The 22,047-nt window shown below is 51.8% G+C and overlaps 1 protein-coding gene across 1 annotated transcript; it reads left to right on the forward strand.

The window, feature by feature from the left end:
- The first annotated feature begins 9,032 nt into the window (after nt 1–9,032).
- On the forward strand, nt 9,033–20,303 carry PTGES (prostaglandin E synthase). The gene is made up of 3 exons (XM_068983448.1): nt 9,033–9,216; nt 12,064–12,146; nt 19,771–20,303. Exons 1-3 carry the CDS (start codon nt 9,088–9,090, stop codon nt 20,018–20,020), a joined length of 462 nt encoding a protein of 153 aa, XP_068839549.1. The 5' UTR covers nt 9,033–9,087; the 3' UTR covers nt 20,021–20,303.
- The last annotated feature ends 1,744 nt before the right edge of the window (nt 20,304–22,047 follow it).

A 22,047-nucleotide genomic window follows, 5' to 3' on the forward strand; every position in this document is an offset into this window, starting at 1 on the left:
TCTGTGATTAGCCCAGTGTTGGGTGTGAGGGAAATGCCACAGTGACCCTGGGGCCATCATCCCATCTGACTCAGGTTATTTGAAGAATGGGTTTCAGGGTCAGGAGCCTAGACAGACAGCTTGGCATGCACCTATGTTAAATTACTTCAGTCATGTATGATTCTTTATGGACCATAGCCCACCAGGCTCCTCTGTCCATGGGCTTCTTCAGGCAAGAATACTGGAGTGGGTTGCCATGCCCTCCTCCAGGGGATCCTCCTGATCCAGGGATCAAACCCGAGTCTCTCTCATCTCTTGCATTGGAAGGTGGGTTCTTTATCAGTAGCGCCACCTGTTGCTGCTGTTCAATAGCTAAGTCCTGTCCAACTCTTTGACTCCATGGACTGCAGGATGCCAGGCTTCTCTGTCCTCCACTATGTCCTGGAGTTTGCTAAAACTCATGTCCATTGAGTCAGTGATGCCATCCAACCATCTCATCCTCTGTTTCCCCATCCTCCTCCTGCCTTCAATCTTTCCCAGCATCAGGGTCTTTTCCAGCGAGTTAGCTCTTCGCATCAGGTGGCTAAAGTATTGGAGCTTCAACTTCAGCATCAGTTCTTCCAGTGAATATTCAGGGTTGATTTCCTTCAGGATTGACTGGAATGATCTCTTTGCTGTCCAAGGGACTCTCAAGAGTCTTTTCTAGCACCACAGTTGGAAAGCATCAATTCTTTGGCACTCAGCCTTCTTAATGGTCCAACTCTCACATTTGTACATGACTACTGGGAAAACCATAGCTTTGACTATACGGACCTTTGTTGGCAAAGTGATGTCTCTACTTTTTTAATATGCTATCTAGGTTTGTCATGGCTTTTCGGGAAGCCCCAGATCAGCCTGGTTCACTGATGGGTGGCTTCTGATCTTAACCATTTATCCTTGCCAATAAAGGTCAGCTTCTGTATTTCTACACTGCTGGATGAGTGTTTGTGCTGTCAGCATGCCAACTATCCAAATTTGAAATTGCGTTTTCTTTTCCAGCCCTAACTGAATAGTTATCAAAGACAGGTGTCCTGGGGCAATCTTGTTCTGGTCCCAACCTGCCTGGCAGCCAGTCCCCCTCAGAGACACCTAGTCCGCTTCCTGGGCTCTTTGCTTGGCAGGCAGGAGAGACAGCCAGGTTCGCTGCAGGGGAATTCCAAGAAGTAAGCAGAGAGGAGTAGGAATGCAGAACTGAACTCTGGGACTTCACTAATTTTGGACTAGATTCATATTCTAGATATATTTATAAAGATATCCAAATCAAATTAGCTTGCATGCATGCACGCATGCTAAGTCGCTTCAGTTGTGTCTGACTCTGTGCAACCCCATAGACGGCAGCCCACCAGGCTCTGCCGTCCCTGGGATTCTCCAGGCAAGAACACTGGAGTGGGTTGCCATTTCCCTCTCCAATGCATGAAAGTGAAAAGTGAAAGTGAAGTCGCTCAGTCGGGTCCGGCTCTTCGAGACTCCATGGACTGCAGCCTACCAGGCTCCTCCGTCCATGGGAGTTTCCAGGCAAGAGTACTGGAGTGGGTTGCCATTGCCTTACTTCTGTTTAATTCAGTTCAATAAGTAACAGTGGTGTCTACGTGTCAGGTGTGGGACTGATGCTGGTGGTTCATTAGTAAACAAAAGAGATACCCCTGCCCAAGAAAGCCAGGTATTAGAGTGTTTTAGTCACTAAGTGGTGTCTGACACTGGTGACCCCATGGACTGTAGCTTGCCAGGCTCCTCTGTCCAGGGGATTTCCCAGGCAAGAATACTGGAATGAATTGCTGGGCAAGGATACTAAATAAGTTATCTGATGTGTCTCTGAGTGATATGTGTTAAGAAAAGAAAAAGTGAAGATAGGGAAATGGCATCAGGAGAGCTGGGGGTGGAGACAGGCTTCAAAACGGATTCAAAGTGATCGGGAAGGTGAGACTTGAGAAAGACTTGAAGGTCAGTTGTCAATGGAATGGATGCCTGGGAGGAGAGAATTCCAGGCAGAGGGATCGGAGGAAGGACAGTGTCAGGTCTATGTTTGAGGATCAGCAAGGAGAGCAGTGTGACTGAACTGAATGAATGAGGAGAGGAAGGAGTGAAAAAGAAGTTCATAGAAAACCAGATGGGGACCAGATGGGCTAGGGCCATGGGCCATTGTTCAAACTTTGGCGTTTATTCTAAGTGAGATGGGCACCACTGCAGAGTTTGGAGCGGAGGAGGGATGTGATTTGAGTGATGTTTTATTGAAGCTAAAAAGGAAATGCCTAGACTCCTAGGCTGGATGAGTCAAGAGATTGGAGCCTCTCTGTTTCCTTGAGAATAACAAACAGCCTGCACCATGCAGGGAGAACGCGAAAGTGAATGGCTGCATACAGCTTCAGGCCAATACCACCCCAGCCGCCGCCCCACCACCCTCAAACCTGGAGCCTAGAGGGATTTCTCTATCAGTGTGGGAATATAAACTCCCAGGGAACGTTTCTGATTGGCTCTGCTTGGACCAATCTCAGTGCCCAAACACTAAAAACATTGTGATTGGCTGGCCTGGGTCACATGGCTACCCCATGCTGAGAAGGTGGAGTAGTCTGATTGGCTGCCACAGCAGGATGACAGGCAATAGGGGTGCAAGGAAATGAAAGGAAGATTGTGATTTCCCAGAGGAAGGCAGAAAGGAGAGGTGAGCTGGCAGATGAAAAGCAACAGCCCTTCCTTGAATTGCTCATCTCAAGGGGAGCTCAGGATTCCCAGTGGCCTCTGCCCCAGGAGGGGCTGCAGAGCCATCTGAAAGCATTCACTCATCCAGGTTTGCTTCTCCCGTTGACCACATACCATATTTCGAAAACATTGCTTCTCTGAGAAGGCATGATGCTGAGACAGTCTAATTTTTTTTTTTTTTCAAATCACTGCATTTCCCCATCCCTGGAAACCCCAGGGATAATGACTGAGGTCAGAAACTGAGGCGGGGCCACTTCCTTGTCTCTCTAAGCCTCTTCTGAAGTCACAGACAATTGAAACAGCGGGAAGAACTTGGTCTCTGATCCTCGGGAAATGCCGAGGAGGGTGAGCTGGAAGAAGGCTGGCACACAGCAGCTGCTCTCCGCTCAGGGCTCTAGACTTGGGACGGGAAACGTTTGTAGCTATTCTTTAATATTGAGTATACCTTGGTGAATTTTTAGGTATATAGTCACCTGTGGAACTACTACCCGGGACAAGACCAAACATTTACAAAGCCCAGGTGGCAGGCCTCTTCCCGGGGTGGCTCAGGCCTTCTCTTGCCCTCATTTTTGTGCATTCACCCCTGTATTTTCTGGGGGCCTTGGGGCCAGGCCCATGGTGCACACTCCCACCTCCTGTTCTCTGCCCAGCACAGCGCCCCCACCACGCCCCCTGCAAGGAGTGGAGCGGGGCAGGGCATGGATCCCATTTTACAGGCAAAGAATGTAACTGGAGCTCAGAGAAAATTAACACCACCACCAAAAACAACAGCAGGCAGCTCCGGCCGACTGAGGGAGGCTTTTGGGAAATTCTTGAAAGAAGATCAGAGACGGGTTTGTTGTCCTTACTGGGCCCTGGCTTAGTTGGTTCATTTCAGCCGGCGATGAGGAAAAGATTCCTACCGTGAAGTCACACACGTGGGTCAGAAGGACCTCCCCCACCAAGTCCCTCTTATTTTCGGCTACAGGTTACAGTAGGTAATCTTTGTCTACCCTGGTTTTCCCTGCCTCTGCTGATGAGGTTTCTACCTAGCTATTTTAGAAGACCAAGCAGGCCCCTTGGCCCAAGGAGGGATGAACATGAGGGTCCCCCCTTGGTTGTCTCCAGCCCACAGTTCTGGGGTGGTGCAGAGAAAGACCCTTACCCCATAACAGAGCTTTTGGACGAGGGAGACAGCCCCCTCCAGTGGTTTCCCTGAATTGACGGCAAGAGAGGTGGGCATCCTCTGTTCTCAGACAAAACATCAACAAGGAGCAAGTTAGCACAGTTCCTCCCAGTCTCCTGTCAGAGATAAAACACGTTTCAGGACATCCACTGCTTTCTGTGATGGTCCTTGGCTGTGTTCTAGCATTTATCTCATGAGGCCAGGGCAATCTGTCTGGCAGCCCCATGCTCCAGCGACACGGGTGTCAAACACATCTTTTGTCCAGAAAAAGGAAGCCTTGGCAGCCTTGGCACATATAAAGGGGCAAGAAGCTGGCCCCTCCCCGCCCCTCCCCAACCCCTCCAACCCACTGTTCCCTGCAGCAAGAGTGGGCATTTTCCAAGAGTCTCCCTCCCAGCAACCTTGCTAGCTAGCCATCATTATCCCTGTTTTGATGAGGAAACCAAGGTTCAGAGGCTCCAACTGATGGAGGGTCAATTATGTACCAGGTGCTTAATAATCAGACATGACTCCTCTTCGTTCCCACAACTACTGTGGGGAGTGACTGAGTGTTGGCTGAATTTTACAGTTGAATAAATAGGTTCAGAGAGGGCAGCTGAGGGCTGGCTCTGGGATTCGAGGCCAGCTGAATCTGGCTTCAGAGTCCACGGCCAGTGTCTTTACCCTCTGCTCAGGTCTTTCCTTGGTCTCTGCTGCTTTGGAGCATTTCTCTGGTGGCTCAGTGTTAAAGAATCCGCCTGCCAGTGCAAGAGACATGGGTTCGATCCCTGCTTTGGAAAGCTCCAGTGGAAAAGGAGATGGCAATCCATTCCAGGATTCTTTGCCTGGGAAATCCCAGAGGAGCCTGGCGGGCTACATAGGGTCGCAAAGAGTCTATAAGCCATTAAGTTTTGGAGAAGGAAATGGCAATCCACTTCACTATGCGTGCCTAGAGAGTCCCATGGACAGAGGAATCTGATGGGCTATAGCCCGTGAGGTCGCAAAGAGTCAGACACAGCTGAGGGACTAACACCACTGCTGCCACTACTACAGGTCTTTCCTTGGGCTCTGCTGTTCTGGAGTACAGGCTAGGCTGTAAGATAGGGTAGGGGGTCCAAGAAGAAAAGAACCATATATAGTTTTCTTGACACAAGAGAAGCCATTTTGACCTAAGCCATTTTGTGATCTGAGCCTGGCCACGGTGCTAGTCCTTGAAAAGGTCTCAGTAATAATGAGTTTAAGGGAACCAAAGAACAAACTGCTATCAGGCAGGAGGAGTTGTGACAACTCCCATGTAAAGTTTCCATGACAAAAATCAGCCTGAAGCACCTTCCTAGGCATTTTTCGGCATTTAAAGCCTCCTTACATGCTTGGCCCCCAGATCAACCGAAACCTGGGGAATGATAATAACATTTTCTGAGCCTTGGAATTTTAATCAATGACCCAGATAATCACGATGGTGTGATCACTCACCTGGAGCCAGACAACCTGGAATGTGAAGTCAAGTGGGCCTTAAAAAGCATCACTACGAACAAAGCTAGTGGAGGTGATGGAATTCCAGTGGAGCTATTTCAAATTCTGAAAGATGATGCTGTGAAAGTGCTGCACTCAATATGCCAGCAAATTTGGAAAACTCAGCAGTGGCCACAGGACTGGAAAAGGTCAAGTTTCATTCCAATCCCAAAGAAAGGCAATGCCAAAGAATGCTCAAACTACCGCACAATTGCACTCATCTCACACGCTAGTAAAGTAATGCTCCAAGCCAGGCTTCAGCAATACCTGAACCGTGAACTTTCAGATGCTCAAGCTGGTTTTAGAAAAGGCAGAGGAACCAGAGATCAAATTGCCAACATCTGCTGGATCATGGAAAAAGCAAGAGAGTTCCAGAAAAACATCAATTTCTGCTTTATTGACTATGCCAAAGCCTTTGACTGTGTGGATCATAATAAACTGTGGAAAATTCTTCAAGAGATGGGAATACCAGACCACCTGACCTGCCTCTTGAGAAATCTGTATGCAGGTCAGGAAGCAACAGTTAGAACTGGACATGGAGCAACAGACTGGTTCCAAATAGGAAAAGGAGTATGTCAAGGCTATATATTGTCACCCTGCTTATTTAACTTCTATGCAGAGTACATCATGAGAAACGCTGGGCTGGAAGAAGCACAAGCTGGAATCAAGATTGCCAGGAGAAATATCAATAACCTCAGATATGCAGATGACACCACCCTTATGGCAAAAAATGAAGAGGAACTAAAAAGCCACTTGATGAAAGTGAAACACGAGAGTGAAAAAGTTGGCTTAAAGCTCAATATTCAGAAAACTAAGATCATGGCATCCGGTCCCATCACTTCATGGGAAATAGATGGGGAAACAGGGGAAACGGTGTCAGACTTTGTTTTTTGGGGGCTCCAAAATCACTGCAGATGGTGACTGCAGCCATGAAATTAAAAGACGCTTACTCCTTGGAAGGAAAGTTATGACCAACCTAGATAGCATATTCAAAAGCAGAGACATTATTTGCCAACAAAGGTCCATCTAGTCAAGGCTATGGTTTTTCCAGTAGTCATGTATGGATGTGAGAGTTGGACTGTGAAGAAAGCTGAGCGCCATAGAATGGATGCTTTTGAACTGTGGTGTTGGAGAAGACTCTTGAGAGTCCCTTGGACTGCAAGGAGTCCATCCTAAAGGAGATCTGTCCTGGGTGTTCATTTGAAGGACTGATGCTGAATATGAAACTCCAATACTTTGGCCACCTCATGTGAAGAGGTCATTGGAAAAGCCCCTGATGCTGGAAGGGATTGGGGGCAGGAGGAGAAGGGGACGACAGAGGATGAGATGGCTGGATGGCATCACCGACTTGATGGACACGAGTTTGGGTAAACTCCAGGAGTTGGTGATGGACAGGGAGGCCTGGCGTGCTGCAATTCATGGGGTGACAAAGAGTCAGACACGACTGAGCGACTGAACTGAACTGAAACCTTAGACTTCCCTGGTGGCTCAGACTGTAAAGTGTCTGCCTACAATGCTCAAGACCCAGGTTCAACACCTGGGTTGGGAAGATCTCCTGGAGAAGGAAGTGGCAACCCAATCCAGTATTCTTGCCTGGAAAATCCCATGGATGGAGGAGCCTGGTAGGCTACAGTCCATGGGATCGCTCAGACACGACTGAGCAACTTCACTTTCCCTTTCAAAGCTTGGACTGTCAACCTTTGCCATGATTCTCTGATGAATTGTCCTCTGCTCAAGCCAGTCTATGAATACGCATATACCCTCAGCTTAAAACATCCCCAGTTATGCTGTTGGGGAGACACTGATTGCGGAAAGATATCCAGGGTTCTTCTTACTTGCTGCAAGAAATAAATCCTTCCTGCTCCTGATCTTTGGCTTGGTATGTCTTTTGACTCAACACCCACCAAGGGGGAACCCAGTTTTAGGGTAACCAGACTGACACTGCTGTTCTTCTGGGCAGGTCCAAGGTCAGAATGGGCGCCAGAAACTAACTTTGCCATCTTCCCCACTTCCCCAGGGTCTCCTGCTAGTGCTTAGTCATGCCTAGCTCTTTGTGATGCAATGGACTATGGAGCCTGCCGGCCTCTTCTGTCCATGGTATTTTTCAGGCAAGAATACTGGAGTGTGTTGCCATTTCCTCCTCCAGGGATCTTCCCAGTCCAGGGATCAAACCCAAGTCTCCTGCGTCTCCTGCCCTGCAGGCAGATTCTTCACTTGCTGAGTCATTGAGAAGCCCCCTAGCAAAGCAACAAGATCACTGCCTTTGCCAAGGTCCCGCCGCACACCTGGGGAAGGGGCTATGGGGAGGGGAGGACACAGCTGGGTGAGGATTTCGAAGCAAGAAACTCAAAGGGCTCACAAACTGTTGATCATCACTGAAGAGCTGATGGATCTTTTGAGAAGTTCCTGTAATTAACAGTCAAACCGTTTGCCTGGGAATTTCCTGGAAAACTAAAGTGATACTAAAAGACAGTAGAACGGTACGCTAGTTTCCTATGGATCCTGTGATAAATTACCTGAAATTTAGTGGCGTAAAACAACACACATGTGTTATCTCACAGTCTGGAGGCCAAAAGCCGAAAATCAATCTCGGTAGGCTACAGTTACGTATCCACAAGGCTGGTTCCTTCTAGAAGCCCCTGAGGAGAATTCTCCTCCTAGTCTTGTCCAGCTCCTAGAGGCTGCGTTCTCTGGTTCATCTTCCTTTCACCTTTGAGGCCAGCAGTGGAGTATCTTCTCTCCTCTCTGACCTCTGCGTCTGTCTTCACAGCCTTCTCCCCTAATTCTATGGCCTCTCCTTTTAGGAGGACACTTCTTTTGATTGATTTATTTTCACTTTTGGCCGTGCTGAGTCCTCATTGTTGCGCAGGCTTTTCTCGAGGTGGGGCCCCTCTCCAGTTGCAGTTTGGGGCTTCCCTTGTTGGGGAGCACAGGCTCAGTAGCTGTGGGGCATGGGCTTAGTTGCTCCACAGCATATGGGATCTTCCTGGATGAGGGATCCGACCTGTGTCTCTTGCATTGGCAGGTGGATTCTTTACCACTGAGCCAGGAGGGAAGCTCAGGAGGACTCTTCTGATTCAGCTGGATTCACAGAGAATCCAGAAAAATCTCCCCATTTTAGGACCTTGACTTAGTCCTGCAAAGCCCCTTGGCCATGCTCCCAAACATACACATGCGCTCTGAGGATGGAGATCGGACATCCCTGGGAATGGGGAGACGTGGGGAGGGGCACACTATTCAACAAAGTCATATTAGTGTCCTTTCGGCTGTGGTTCAAGTGTCCAGGCTGAACGTGGGAGCAGAGAGTTCGGATCTCAAGCCCACTCCCTGCCCTGACCCTCAGGGAGGCCCGGGTTAGTGAATCTACTACCCCGTGGAGGTCGGGCAGGCTCCTGGCTTTGTTGCACCCCATGGCAGGCAGGCAGGGGCATACAACCCTCCAGTTCCTTGATCGAGGAAACAGACTAGAAAGGGTTTAAGGATTTGCCCTGGAGGGGTGGGGCGGGGCTAGAGACACCCCCACCCACAAACCCCCCACGGTGACTCTGCTTCTTCCAAAACCCGAGAGCCGAAGTTGCTGCATTTGGCTGGGAGTGGGCGGGTGCAGAGTACAGACAAGCCTCCCTGCGCTCTCCCTGCCCCTCCCTGCTCCCGGAGACACAAGCGCCCGAGCTCTCTGCCCGCGGTCTCTTCCCCCAGCCGCCGCCGCCGCCGAGATGCCGCCCTCCGTCCTGGAGCTAATGAACGGCCAGGTGCTCCCCGCCTTCCTGCTCTGCAGCGCGCTGCTGGTCATCAAAATGTACGCGGTGGCCGTTATCACCGGCCAAGTGAGGCTGCGGAAGAAGGTAGGTGCGGCTCTCGGGGACCCCCAGTCCCGCGTGCGTGCGCTCACGTCTCCCACAGCCGCCGGGAAGGCTGGAGTCGGGGACCCTTGGCCAAGAAGTCATCCCGGCCCCCGGAGCGTGCGGGAGCGGGCTGGGAACGACCTGCCCCTCCCAACTCTGTGGGATGGCTCCTCTGTGGCCCGCACGTCCTTGTCCCGAGGTTGGTTTTGCTTTCATCCGAATTTGCGCGTTCTCCTCGCGCAGCGGCCGTGCTCACCTCGGTAGCGCTCCCGTCTCAGTATTGGCGCCGCCTAAGCGAGCACTGGCCTGGTGTTTTAAGAGCGTTTTACCCGCTTGCTGTGTCCCAGGTAAGTTCTCAGCACAGCCAGATTCCCGAGTCCCATGAGCTTGCAGGGGCGCTCAGCCTCCCTCTGACCCGGCGGTTTCCCGCACCGGAGAGCTGATATATGGGTCGGGTGGAAACCGACCCAACAGGAGCCCCGAGAAACCTTTCAGTGGAAATTCCCGACTGGCCCTCGGCGAGGTCGTTCCCAAACCCACCGCAGCCTTCGCACGGCGGATCTCGGGCCAGGCTCCCCTGGAGTTCTCCGAGAGGAATTTCCCCCACCGGAGTCCCGGAGCCAAAACAACAATAAAGACTGACGCCAAGATCTGAGCCGGTGTGGGGTGAGGCGGGGCTCGAGGAGCCACTGGGCGGGAGGGCTGGTTCCAGCCAGAGCCGGCGGAAACCTTCCGGGCAAGCTCGCCAGCCATCCTGAGCGCCACGAGGGATAGCTGATTATCCGCCAGGTATTTCAGAGAGGAGATGTCCCCGGCCCTGCCCTTTGCCCAGCTCAAAGGCAAGTCGAGGCTGGCTCGGACATCGTCCTGAAGGTGGACGGTGGGGGGCCCGTCTCAAGAGGCACAGACAAGGCAGGTCAGCTTCCCCACGTGAAGAAACTCCTGGAGCAGAGAGAGACACACTGGTCATCCTGACCTCTCCCCGCCCAGTACCCACGCCACACGCGGGGAAAGCCTCATGGAGTCTTTCTCACAGACTGAGTCCTTGGAGTGAGCATTGATTCCCATCATGGTGGGGAGGAGAGGGCCATATTCAACTTCTGATCCACACCAGAAACCTGGGCTCCGGCAGATGATGTTGCCTGTGACGGCAGGGTTTGGATCCAGGTGCCCAGCTTGGGAGCCCACACCCTGCCATGGGGGGATGGTATTCTCCCAGGGCCATGCTGCGCCCAGAGCTTTCCTTTTCACGTGGATTAGGGAAGGAAGAGTCAAACCTATCGGGGTGCCTTTCTGTCGGGTCAGTAGGGCGTGGCTGAAGGAAACCTCCACTCGGGCTGTCCCTGGGTTCTCCCAGCCCTGTGAATTTCCCTCTCATTCCTGCTCCCTGTGTTCAGGCAGCCAGGGAGGAGCTGGGGGAACTACCCCGTGAGGAGGTGACTCGGGGATGCTCTGGCTCCTCCACCCGTTAGCCTGGGGACCATGGTCAAGTCTGAGAGCTTGATTTCCTCATTTGTAAACTTTAGGGTCGTCAGGTAGTGCCAGGAGAGTTCAGTGCCTGGCACTGAGCAAATGCCCCCACTGTTGTTAGTCTTCATTGCTTATTAACAATTGGAATTAACATGACCGGACACAGGTTTCCTGGTGGGGGAACATCCCAAGGCCGGCCCACCCTGCTCCCCGGCCCCTGCTGGAGGCAGTGCTTCTGCTTCCAACGCCTGCACTGACACGGCTCCTGGCCCGGCCAACGTGTATTCATGCTGTCTTCTCAGGGGTGAGCAGCCACCTTCGTGTGGTAGATGATCTCAGTGTGATCTGGAGTTCACAGATGAGGAAGCCGAGACCTAGGGAAGTTCAGATACCTGCAGTTAGTTTCTGTGGGGCTGGGTTTCTCACTGGGGCCTGTCAAGTCTCTCTCACTGCTCTCAGTTCAAAGTCTAAATTCTTAGGATGCCTCTAGGACCCCTACAACTTGATCTCAGAACTCTGTCCCTTGCTTGTCACTGCTCCAGCCATGCTGGTTTTTTATCCTTCACGCATGTTCTTCTTCCGACCCCAGGGCCTTTGCACATGCTGTTCCTGAAGCCTTGCATGCTGTTGCTATAACCCTCCCATTTTCTGGTTAATGGTGCTGCACCCTTCAAGTCTCAGCTTTACTGTCACTGCCTCAGAGAAGCCTTCTCTGATTCCCAGACTTGGCCGGATCTCCCATGAACATTCTCAAAGCCAACCCTGTCTTCTTTTTCCTTACTCTGACTACCTGATCTTTTCTGGTTCATTGGCAAATCCCTCATTACACAGTGAGCTTCCCAAGAGCAGGGATAAGGGAGCCTTTTTCTTACTCTTTTCACCCTGCTATATAAAAAAAAATACCAGAGACTGGGTGGCCTAGCAACAACAAAAATTTCTTTCTCACAGTTTTAGAGACTGGGAAGTCCAAGGTCAGGGCACTGGCAGGTTCAGTGTCTGGCGAGGGCCCGCTTTCTGGTTCACAGATGGTGATCTTGCTGTATCCTCACACCACAAAGAGGTGAGGGAGCTCTCTGGAGTCTCTTTTATGAGTGTTGATCTCATTCAAGAGAGCTCCACCCTCATGACCTCATCACCTCCCAAAGGTCCCACCTCCCAACACCGTCACACCGGGAGTTAGGTTTTAACACAGGAAATTTGCAGGGACACGAGCATTTAGTTCATAGCAGCTCTGTTCATGATGAGTCAGCAGTGCTCAGCACACAGTAGGAGTTCATGGACACTGCTGAATAGACATGTACGTGACTGCGTCATCACAGACCTAGTCCACCGGGCCGTCCATCTCATGAACAGTAATTCTCAGCTGATGTATTCCAGGCTTTTGCCAACCCCGAGGACGCTCAGAGACACGGAGGCCTCCAGTATTGCCGGAATGACCCAGATGTGGAACGCTGCCTCAGGCAAGTACCCTTGGCCCTTGGCCAGATCACAGCCTGCCCTTTCAAACCCTCTTCTGAACATGGGGCACTTGGAGGATACCCAGGGGCCAAGATCTTCTGCCTTCTGAATCCTCTTAAACAGTTTTCATTTATTCATTGATTTCATTTCCAGTCAAGTATTAGTTAAGAAAAGAAAAGTTAGGAAAAGTATTGTAGTACGTCCTCATGGTTCAGGATGACAGAGTTAGAAAAGGTTGTTCAGTGGGAATTCGTTCAGTCCGTCTGTAACCTCTGACCTGAAGAATCTGCTCTCGAGGGACTGGTGCTGTTACCAGTGTCTTATGCACCTTCTTGGAGAAACTTCTCCTGCATTTACAACACACACGCTGTGCTTTCTCCTCTGTATCCCCAAAGGATCACCCTTTACCCGCTGATTTATACCGTGGGCTTTTTTTTAATGTGACAACAGAAATTGTTTCATATCAGCCTATACAGGGGCCTTGTTCATTACATCGATGCCATAGTATTTATGCCGTTTCTCTGCAGAATGGATGGTCCGTAGTTGATCCAGCCTCTTCCCCTCTGATGGCATTTAGGCTAAGTCTTTCTCTGTTACGAACAGAGTGCATCAAAACTTCTTTCCTTTGCCTTTGTGTGTACATGTGAACAAACCTGCCGGTCGCAATCAAATGGTAAGAAATACTGTCTAATAGTGCCTACGTCCACTCCCGCCACTGGTGTGTGAGATGTGTCTCCACGCTCCTGCCAACTCAGTGGATCCGTCTTTGGCCGGGTCCCTGTCAACGTGACGGGTGAAAATGTATGTCCCTTTTCACTTTTGCGGTGCGTTTCTTCCTTCCTTCCTTTCTTTTTTGGCTGGGCTGGGTCTCTGTTGCTGCGCGTGGGCTTTCTCTAGTTGTGGCTAACCCCAGGACCACCAGGGAAGCCCCTTTGCTTTGCATTTTCGAGTGAAGCTGAACATCTTTTCGTAGGCTTAGCTTTCCCCAGTCCATCAAAAACAGGTTTTTCTTATAGAGATCAGAACTATTCATTACAGTTTGGGAATATTGGAAACGTGTAGAGGATAAGGGGAAAAACCACTCACAATTCCAATCACTGCTGACATGTTCTCCTATCTCCTCTTTGCCATCTGTCTAAATATTTTTCATAGCATAACGTGTGCATTGTACACCTAATTTGGGGTTCTGCGTTTTTTCAGATAACGTTACTTCATGAACACTTTCCATGTCAGTAAATACTACTTAAAAAGTGATTCTTAAGAAAGAGCTGTGTAGGGAGTTCCCTGGTGGTCTAGTGGTTAGGACTTAGTAGTTTCACTGCGGTGGACTGGGTTCAATTCTCGGTCAGGGAGCTGAGATCCCACCAGCCTCACGGTGCGGCCAAGAAAAGAAAGGGGCTGTGTAAAATTCCATCAGATGTTAATTTCACATAGCTGGTCTCAGTGGGTATTTTGGCAGTTTCCTCTGCTGGTTTACACCAACAGGCTGGAGAACCAGGAGGAGGCCCTCCCCAGGGATGGGGATTATCAGTGGAGTGGAATGGGGATGGGAAGGATGGGCAGCTTAGACAGGAGGGAGACAGAGACAAACCCTCACATGGTTCTTATCACATTCGCATGAGTCACAGGCAGACATGGGTGGGACAAAGCAGTAAAAATAAGAGATTCTCTTACTGAAAGAAAGTCAGTGGGGTTTTTCCTTACATTTTTCTTGGCCATTGAAAATGACACATGTACTTGCGTTTTTTTTTACGTTACAGAAATGCATAGTATAGAATTGCTATTTCACCCTTTCTAATGTAACTAAGGGCTTCCCTGGTGGCTCAGTGGTAAAGAATCCACCTGCAATGCAGGAGACATGAGTTCAGTCCCTGGGCCGGGAAGATCCCCTGGAGAAGGAAATGGCAACCCACTCCAGTATTCTTGCCTGGAAAACCCCATGGACTGAGGACCCTGGAGGGGCTACAGTCCAGCTGGGTCACAAAAGAGTTGGATACAACTTAGCGACAACAACAATGTACCTACAGGATACAGTCCTTCATATGAGTTCCATCCATCTGTCCGTCCATCTGTTTGTTCATTCCACATTTAATGAGCACTTCCTAAACGTCGGGGGCCTCCCTGGTAGCTCAGCTGGTAAAGAATCTGCCCACAATTCGGGAGACCTGAGTTCAAGCCCTGGGTTGGGAAGACCCTCTGGAGAAGCGAAAGGCTACCCACTCCAGTATTCTGGCCTGGAGAATTCCATGGGCTGTATAGTCCATGGGGTCACAAAGAGTCGGACACGACTGAGCGACTTTCACTTCACTTCCTAAGTGTTACGTACTGGGCTAAGCACTAGTTGTACTTTGGTGAACAAAGGCCTGACCCATCATGATAATCCATACGTGACCCTCACGCCACCTGGTTATGGGGGAGGGAGTGATTAGTGGCAGGGACAGCAGGCTGCCAAGACTGTGTATACCCTGAGCCAGCTCAGAACATCCACCCAGAGGAGTGTTTGTCTTCTCCCAAGGTGTGAGAGCTCTGCGTAGCAAAGCTTACTTGTGGCACAGTAGTTACACAGGTTCCTGAGTGCTTTATTTCTACTGGCTGTAACCATGCCAGGGAGAGACCACACACCTGCCTGGTGCCAAGACACCACCAACCAGCACCCGCCCCCTCCCCCCCCCCCCCCCCCGCCACACACACAATTTAATTTTTATTTCTGAACAAAAGGACCCATTATCTACAATTGTTGGTTAGTCACTAAGTCATGTCTGACTCTGTCCACTGGATTTCCCAGGCAAGAATACTGGAGTGGGTTGCCATTTCCTTCTCCAGGGGATCTTCCTGGCCCAGGGAACGAACTCGTGTCTCCTGCATTGCAGGCAGATTGTTTACCACTTGAGCCCCTATTGTCTACTGTACGAATGCACAAATGGCTGAAATTCAGTTCAGCACTTTTTGAGCACCTCTTATCTAATAATGTTTTCTATAATTCTGTGAGTGTTTATTGGGGACCTTCCATGGACTGGTATTTATTGGGACTTACTATGCCAGACCTGGGGGCTCCTTACTTCACAAAACATCATGAAACCTCAAGGGTACAGAGAATCACACATCCTGCCATCTGCTACCAGAGAACTGGCTGGAACCTGATGGGAGATGCCCTGGAAGCAAACGTGAGTTAAATATTAGACCAAGGCTTTTAGTGCAGCCGGGCCCACCTTCTACACAAACAGGAAAACACCTAGGCCCTGGTTCTTAGAGCACAGATCTGCCTTGTGGAGGAGTGTAGGCTGGAGCCCAGATGTGAACCCCACTCTAGGGGAAGTCGGAAAACAGATTTCAGGGAAAGTTTTGAAACCCAGGCTCATCCTTTTAGTGATTCCCTATTAAGTTTCTCTGGTTTTCCTGGTAGCTGAGCTGGTAAAGAATCCGCCTGCAATGCAGGAGAGTCCAGTTCGTTTCCTGGGTCGGGAAGATCCCCTGGAGAAGGGATAGGCTACCCACTCCAGTATTCTTGGGCTTCCCTGGTGGCTCAAACAGTAAAGAACCTGCCTGCAGTTCGGGAGACCTGGGTTGGATCCCTGGGTTGGGATGATCCCCTGGAGGAGGGCATGGCAACCCACTCCAGTATTCATGCCTGGAGAATCCCATGAACAGAAGAGCCACAAAAAGTTGGATACGACTGAAAGACTAATACTTTCACTTTTCATTGAAGTCTGGCAATGGGTCTTTTGACCAAATTCTGAGTTTGTGTGAATGCAACTGGTGAGGGTGGGTAGGGCAGGGGGCTCTCTAAGTGGTCCCGAGAAAAGAAGACAATAAGCACCTGACCCAAACTTTGGGATAGTTCTGATTATCTGGAGTGTATAGACATCATCTGAGTGAACTGGTTTGTCAGGAGATTGGGTCCCGACATCTCTGCATTAGAAGCCGCTTAAGACACTACCCAGCACATTATTTGTGGATGGTGGACAGAGGCCCAGAGACAGAGAGACTCGGGCAAGGCCAAGTGTCTAATGAGTACCCAGCGAGCTGCAGGCTGCAGGCCTCGCACACTTCCTCCCCCGCCCCGGTGCCATAAAATGCTTTTTATTAATTTGGCCTGTCCGTCTGAGGGCGGTTGGGAGTCTGGCAAAACCAAGAGGGGAAATTAGCTTTAGCAGTTGCGTCCAGTACAGGGCTGGTGATGGCGATGATGACAAAGAGGGAGACAGCTAAATCAGGGCAAAGCTACTCCTTGCCAGGGGCCCTGCCTGGTGGCTCAGTGGTAAAGAATTCCCCTGCCAATGCAGGAGACACAGGTTGGATCCCCGGATCGGGAAGATCCCCTGAAGAAGGAAATGGCAATCCATTCCAGGATTCTCTCCTGGGAAATCCCATGGACAGAGGAGCCTGGCAGGCTGCAGTCCATGGGGTCACAAAAGAGTTGAACATGACTGAGTGACTGAACAGCAACAAGCTCAGTGCCAGGCAGGGTTCTAAGCACTTACTAGGGACCAACTCAGTCCACTTCGCAGTAACCTTCCAAGGGCGGAACTGGTAGCTGTAGAGGTCTGCCACGGCCACATCGCTCGTGACGGCTAAGCTGCCATTGAGCCCAGGCCGTCAGATATGGGCTCTGCCCTCCTTGCAAGAATGCAGTTTAACTCTATTTTATATCTGCCTTTAAAACGAAGCAGCTTTTACCTTGTATCAACCTGACTCCCAAGAAATCATCTGTGTGGATAGAGAGCGGGCCTGACGTAAAAGGAGAGAGCTGGCTGGCTGCCAGCTGCCATCCCTGCCCAGGAGGGGCGGGGTGGGGCGGAGAGGGGGACAGGGCCCTCTCCCCACCCGTCACCTGATGCAGTAAAGTGCAGCTAGTGTTGCAATATCTGGTGAGGGGAAGGGGCCGGCCTGATGCTGCAGGAGGTCACGCAAGTCCAAAGCAGGAAAATGCTTTGAGCGATCTTCACCTTAAAAAAAAAGTGGTATTGGAATGACACGTTTTTGCCCAAGCATCTGTCTGGTACGTGACTCTCCCCATGTCTCTCTGCTCAGATCCTGGGGTGGGAGGAGGGCGTGAGTTACCTTGCCTCATCCAGCTGATTTCCCCACGTCTCCTCCATCCTTACCACTTCTGGCTTCGCCAGGGTCCCGATGTGGTATTCAGTGTACCAGAGGGAGGAGGATGGGAGACTGGGGACCCCAGGGGTCGAAGGTCAGAGCTGAGGGGCTTTATCAGCTCCCAGGTGCCTCTGCTCCCTTGAAGGTGACCCCCTGAGTCCTCTAGTGCCGAATGCGGGTGCCAAGAGGTGGGGCTGCTCCTCCTTTCCTATGCCTCCTCCCCACCCTGGGCCCCCTGATTTCTTTTTCTCACCTGTGCTTGGGGTTTGGCCAAGGATCCTCTCAACAGCTTTCTGAGAAGTGACTCACTCTTAAAGTGTAAATGCCTCTTTTAAGGAGAAGTGTCTGAATGAATGGGTCTCATATGCTAGCTATGCTTTTCCTGAAACTTTCCCAGAAACGTCCAGGATGACAAAAATACCAGCTGGCGCCATCTCATGAGTCACCTGTGGGAGGCAGACCACATTCTGAGACACACAGACTTCACGTGAAATAGGTTCTCCGAGGTGTATGTGGGGAGGTTGTTGTTACACAGCTCTTTCTCCATAGCATGGGATGATTTTAGAGCCACAGTTGCTGCCTCTTCCCAGATAACACAAAGGACTTGTTCAATTGATTAAGGAACTGGAGTGGCCCCCATCCTCAGTTCCCCCCCGCCGCGCCCCCCATTTTGTCCCTGAAGCCAAGACCCAGCCAGCTTCTTTCATGTGGGCACCCAGCAGTATTTCCCCCAGCTGGTGAGACCGGCCCTGCTATAGACTTGTGTTCCCTGGGGCTGGGTTCCAAGGTTGGGCTCTGTGAGATAAGAAGGAAGACTCTTGTTTGGTTCAGGATATGGGGACAGAGACTCCAACTGCTGTGTCCCAAGTTTGACCTAAGAAAGATCCAGGCCCTGATGAGTTTATGGGAGCTTTTGTACGTCCAGATTGAATTCCAGACCCGTTACTCTGCTTCTTGAGGGCTTTCTCCCCCGCTTATCTTGATCCTGCCTCACTCCCTCTTGTGACCACATTCCAGACACGCGTGGAATGCTCACTTACTAGGCCTTGAACACACTCTGCCCATTCCCGCCTCAGGGCCTTTGCACGTGCCCATCCTTCTCCCTGGAGAGTTCGTTCCTGCACAGATGGCCCCTCATCTTTCAGGCTTTACCAGAAATGCCTCTTTCCCTGACCACACCCAGCCTAGCCATGCTGCAGAGACCCCTGTAGCCCTGGGCTGCGGAGGGCTCCTCCTCCCCACCCTGCCCAGTTCCAAGCATCCACATACCATGGCCCTTGGCTGAGACTCTCCTTGCAAGAGTGGGACGGAAGAGCAGGACCACAGCAGGTCCCCACTTAGGGGCAGTTGGGCTGGGCCTGGCTTGCTGGTGCAACCTTGGTGAAACCTTCCAGCTGAAAGGCTTGGAGAAGGGGCTTCGCTTCCAGCCTCATCTCCACGCCTCACACATGTGGCCTTTCCTCAGGGGAGGTCATGGCTCGGGCACTGTGTTCCTGTTTATTTGCGCCTCCAACATGCCATCTCTGGCTTCAGTCTCTTGCTCAGCCTCTAATTTATGGGACTCGACCTCCCTCCTCAGAGGAAGCTGCCCATTAGCAGGAGTCATGGAAAATGTAAACTGACTCTTAGCAGAAGTGGATGAGTTTTCTTTGTTGGTCATTTTTTTATGGCCTGGTTATACACAGCCACCCCCACGCTCACTCCCATCACCGTGCATACACACACACTTGATCATTTTAAAGAAAGAAAGAAGCAGGGTAGCACAGAGGAAACAGCGTCACTACTGCCCAGCGATTGGCTGGCTCTGTGAGTGGAAGTTGTTACTGTTATTCCTGAATCCCTGAGAGGAGGAAGGGTTTGCTTAGATTTAGGGGCAGAAGACAGAGCCAGGCGTGGATGTCAGACATGTGCTCTTTGCCTGTCCTACTGGGGAGGAACCTGCATTCAGAAGGAAGCGGCCTCAGAAAAGCCCTGCCTTGGGGAAGTACACAGCATGGGCTGGGGAGTTCCTTGGTAGTCTAGTGGTTAGGATTCAGTACTTTCACCACTGTGTCCTGGGTTCAATTCCTGGTCAAGGAACTGAGATTCCATAAGCCACATGGTACAGCCAAAATTGGGGGGGAAAAAAAAAAAAGATCAGGGGCTGGAGGCAGACCTAGGCCCCACTCCAGCTCTCACGCAACCCCACTGAGCCCCACTTTTCCCTGCTGGTGTCCAAGGCCAGAGGGGAGGACAGGGGAGACCATGTCAGGCGCTGGGTCCTGGCGGGCCCTGGGGCTTGGTAGGAGAACCCAAGCAGCAGCCCTTCGTGGCTCCCAGGCCTTTAACAGGGCTTCTCGCAGGCACCAGCTTGGAGTCACAGTCCCCGTCTGCCTCTGGGGTACCTCCTTGTCCCCGCCACAGTGGACATCAGTCTGGTATGCCAGAGATGATCCCCAGGGGCGCAGGGCCTTTGGGGGCAGAGGGTCCCAGCATCCAGGACATTCTCAAAGCTGACACCTGGCTGACTGCACCGCTTTGCCTTCTCAGAGCCCACCGGAACGACATGGAGACCATCTACCCCTTCCTGTTCCTGGGCTTTGTCTACTCCTTCCTCGGACCGACCCCCTTCATCGCCCGGATGCACTTCCTGGTCTTCTTCCTGGGCCGCATGGCACACACCGTGGCCTACCTGGGGAAACTGCGGGCGCCCACCCGCTCCCTGGCCTACACCCTGGCCCAGCTCCCCTGCGCCTCCATGGCCCTGCAGATTGTCTGGGAGGCAGCCCGCCATCTGTGACCAGCCGTGGACGCCACCTTGGCCGCCAGACCACTGGCCACGAGCCACCGGGGCTGAACCTGGAGGACCGATGGCCCCTTTGAGATTGTGACAGGCCCCGGGGCCGGGTTTCCTGGTGACTGGCTGAGCACACGATCTTGGGCCCAGGGGGCCTGTGTGTGTTTGCCCGTGTGTCCCCTGGATTCCTGGGTGAAGCGGCTGATTTGGAACTGTTTAGAGATGGACTGTCACGATTGATAGAAAATTCTTCCACTGTAAAAACCTCCCTCCCTCCCTCCTCCTCCCCAACGGAACAGAGACTCAGTTCATGTTTTGGAACCTAACGACCTTCTGAATCCAGGGATGTAATAAATGAGGAGTTCTCACCTCCACCGCAGAGATTCTGGTTCAGCTGGTCGAGAGGGGAGCCTGGGCATCTGCATTTTTTGAAAGCTCCCTTGAGAGTCCCAGCAATGGTGGGGTCTGGGTACCGTTGCCAGTTCTCTCTCCAGGAGGGCCCAGGACAGGCAGGATGTGAATTTCCCTTAGGATGGGAGTTGAGTGGTTGGGGGTAGGGTTGTGTGCCTTCGTGCCGCTGACACTTCCCTGTGATCCGGCCACATTCCTTGGCTGGACGTTGCTATCCTTGGCACAGGTGCTGATTGGGAGGGCCCACCAGGAAGGCTGGCCTTCTCTTCCTGACAGCGCTGTCAGTCAAGAATGATGGGCTTTGAAGGACCAACCGCTAGAAGAAATGTTCCGGCTCCTTCCGTATTTGTGAGGTTTGAAAGCCACCGCCGTGTCCCTGGACTCGCTCTAAGACCGTGTGGGTTCAGTCGCTGATGAACTGTCTGACCAGCTCAGCGCCTTGGCTGCTGCTTCCTGGCCATCCGCTGCTGTCCAGGCTGGCCAAGGATCTGGCTCCCTGGACACTTTTGTGGGTTTGTGTCTGGGGCAAACACACAAACACGCCCAGACTAGGGCGTTACACCACACAGAATGCAAGCCGACTCCTGGGAGACACTCACTCCACCTCCTGCCACGGGCAAGGAGGAGGGGCGCTAGGCCAGCATTTTGGCAGAGGAGAAAACCAAAGCTCAGAGTGGACTCCCTGCCGTGTGGGATCAGCTCTGAACCCAGCTTCGGTCTGGCTCCCAAACCGGCTCTAACCACTGCGCCCTCCAGCCTCACTTTCCACAACCAACCCCACCCCCACTCCCAGCACTGCTCCTTTCTTCTAGGATCTGGGGACGCCCCCTCCCACCACCCTGCAGCCCCTGAACTTCTGCCCCGGAGGACTGACGGGCTTGCCGAGTAGGGCGGCAGGATAGAGGCGGGCCTCCCTGGGGACCCCAGGCCTCCCAAGAATTCTGAGGCCCCTCTTCCGGCCGCGCTGGGAGCTGCCAGTGGGTAACACTGCCCCCTGGTGGTGAGATGAGCCTCTGTTCAGGAAAAGGGAAAAAGTGAAAGTCGCTCAGTGGAGTCCGACTCTTGCGACCCCATGGACCATACAGTCCATGGAATTCTCCAGGCCAGAATACTGGAGTGGGTAGCCTATCCCTTCTCCAGCGGATCTTCCCGACCCAGGAATCGAACCGGGGTCTCCTGCATCACAGGCGGATTCTTTACCAACTCAGCTATCAGGGAAGCCCCAAAATATTTATATTATTATTATTATCAGCTGTGTGGAGTCTTCATTAAAGTGCATGGGCTTAGTTGTACCACAGCATGTGGGATCTTAGGTCCCCGACCTGGGATCAAACCTGCGTCCCCTGCATTGAAAACATGGGATCTAAATCACTGGACCGTCCCTTCAAGGGCTGCCACTGTACATCTGGGAAACAGGAAGGCACAGGCCCATGTGCAGTGCCTGCTGTCTGCTAAGCAGGGGCTGGGCGTGGTGTTCACAACTCTTTTTTCCCACTTGAAGCTTAAACGCATCCCAGGAGGGAGATATTTCTGTTTTTTGATGAGGAAAGGCTCTGAAAGGAACCACGACTTGTCCAGCATCTCTGAGCTGGGGTAGAACAGAGGCGCAGACCCAGTGT

Source organism: Capricornis sumatraensis, chromosome 1 (assembly GCF_032405125.1).
Source record: "Capricornis sumatraensis isolate serow.1 chromosome 1, serow.2, whole genome shotgun sequence".
Classification (NCBI taxonomy): Eukaryota; Metazoa; Chordata; class Mammalia; order Artiodactyla; family Bovidae; genus Capricornis; species Capricornis sumatraensis.

Excerpts from the sequence above, each read along its gene's own strand:
- PTGES (XM_068983448.1), top strand. The coding sequence starts at position 9,088 with ATGCCGCCCTCCGTCCTGGAGCTAATGAACGGCCAGGTGCTCCCCGCC. Across the intron at positions 9,217-12,063 it reads AAGTGAGGCTGCGGAAGAAG|GCTTTTGCCAACCCCGAGGA; the intron begins GTAGGTGCGGCT and ends GATGTATTCCAG. Across the intron at positions 12,147-19,770 it reads GATGTGGAACGCTGCCTCAG|AGCCCACCGGAACGACATGG; the intron begins GCAAGTACCCTT and ends TTGCCTTCTCAG.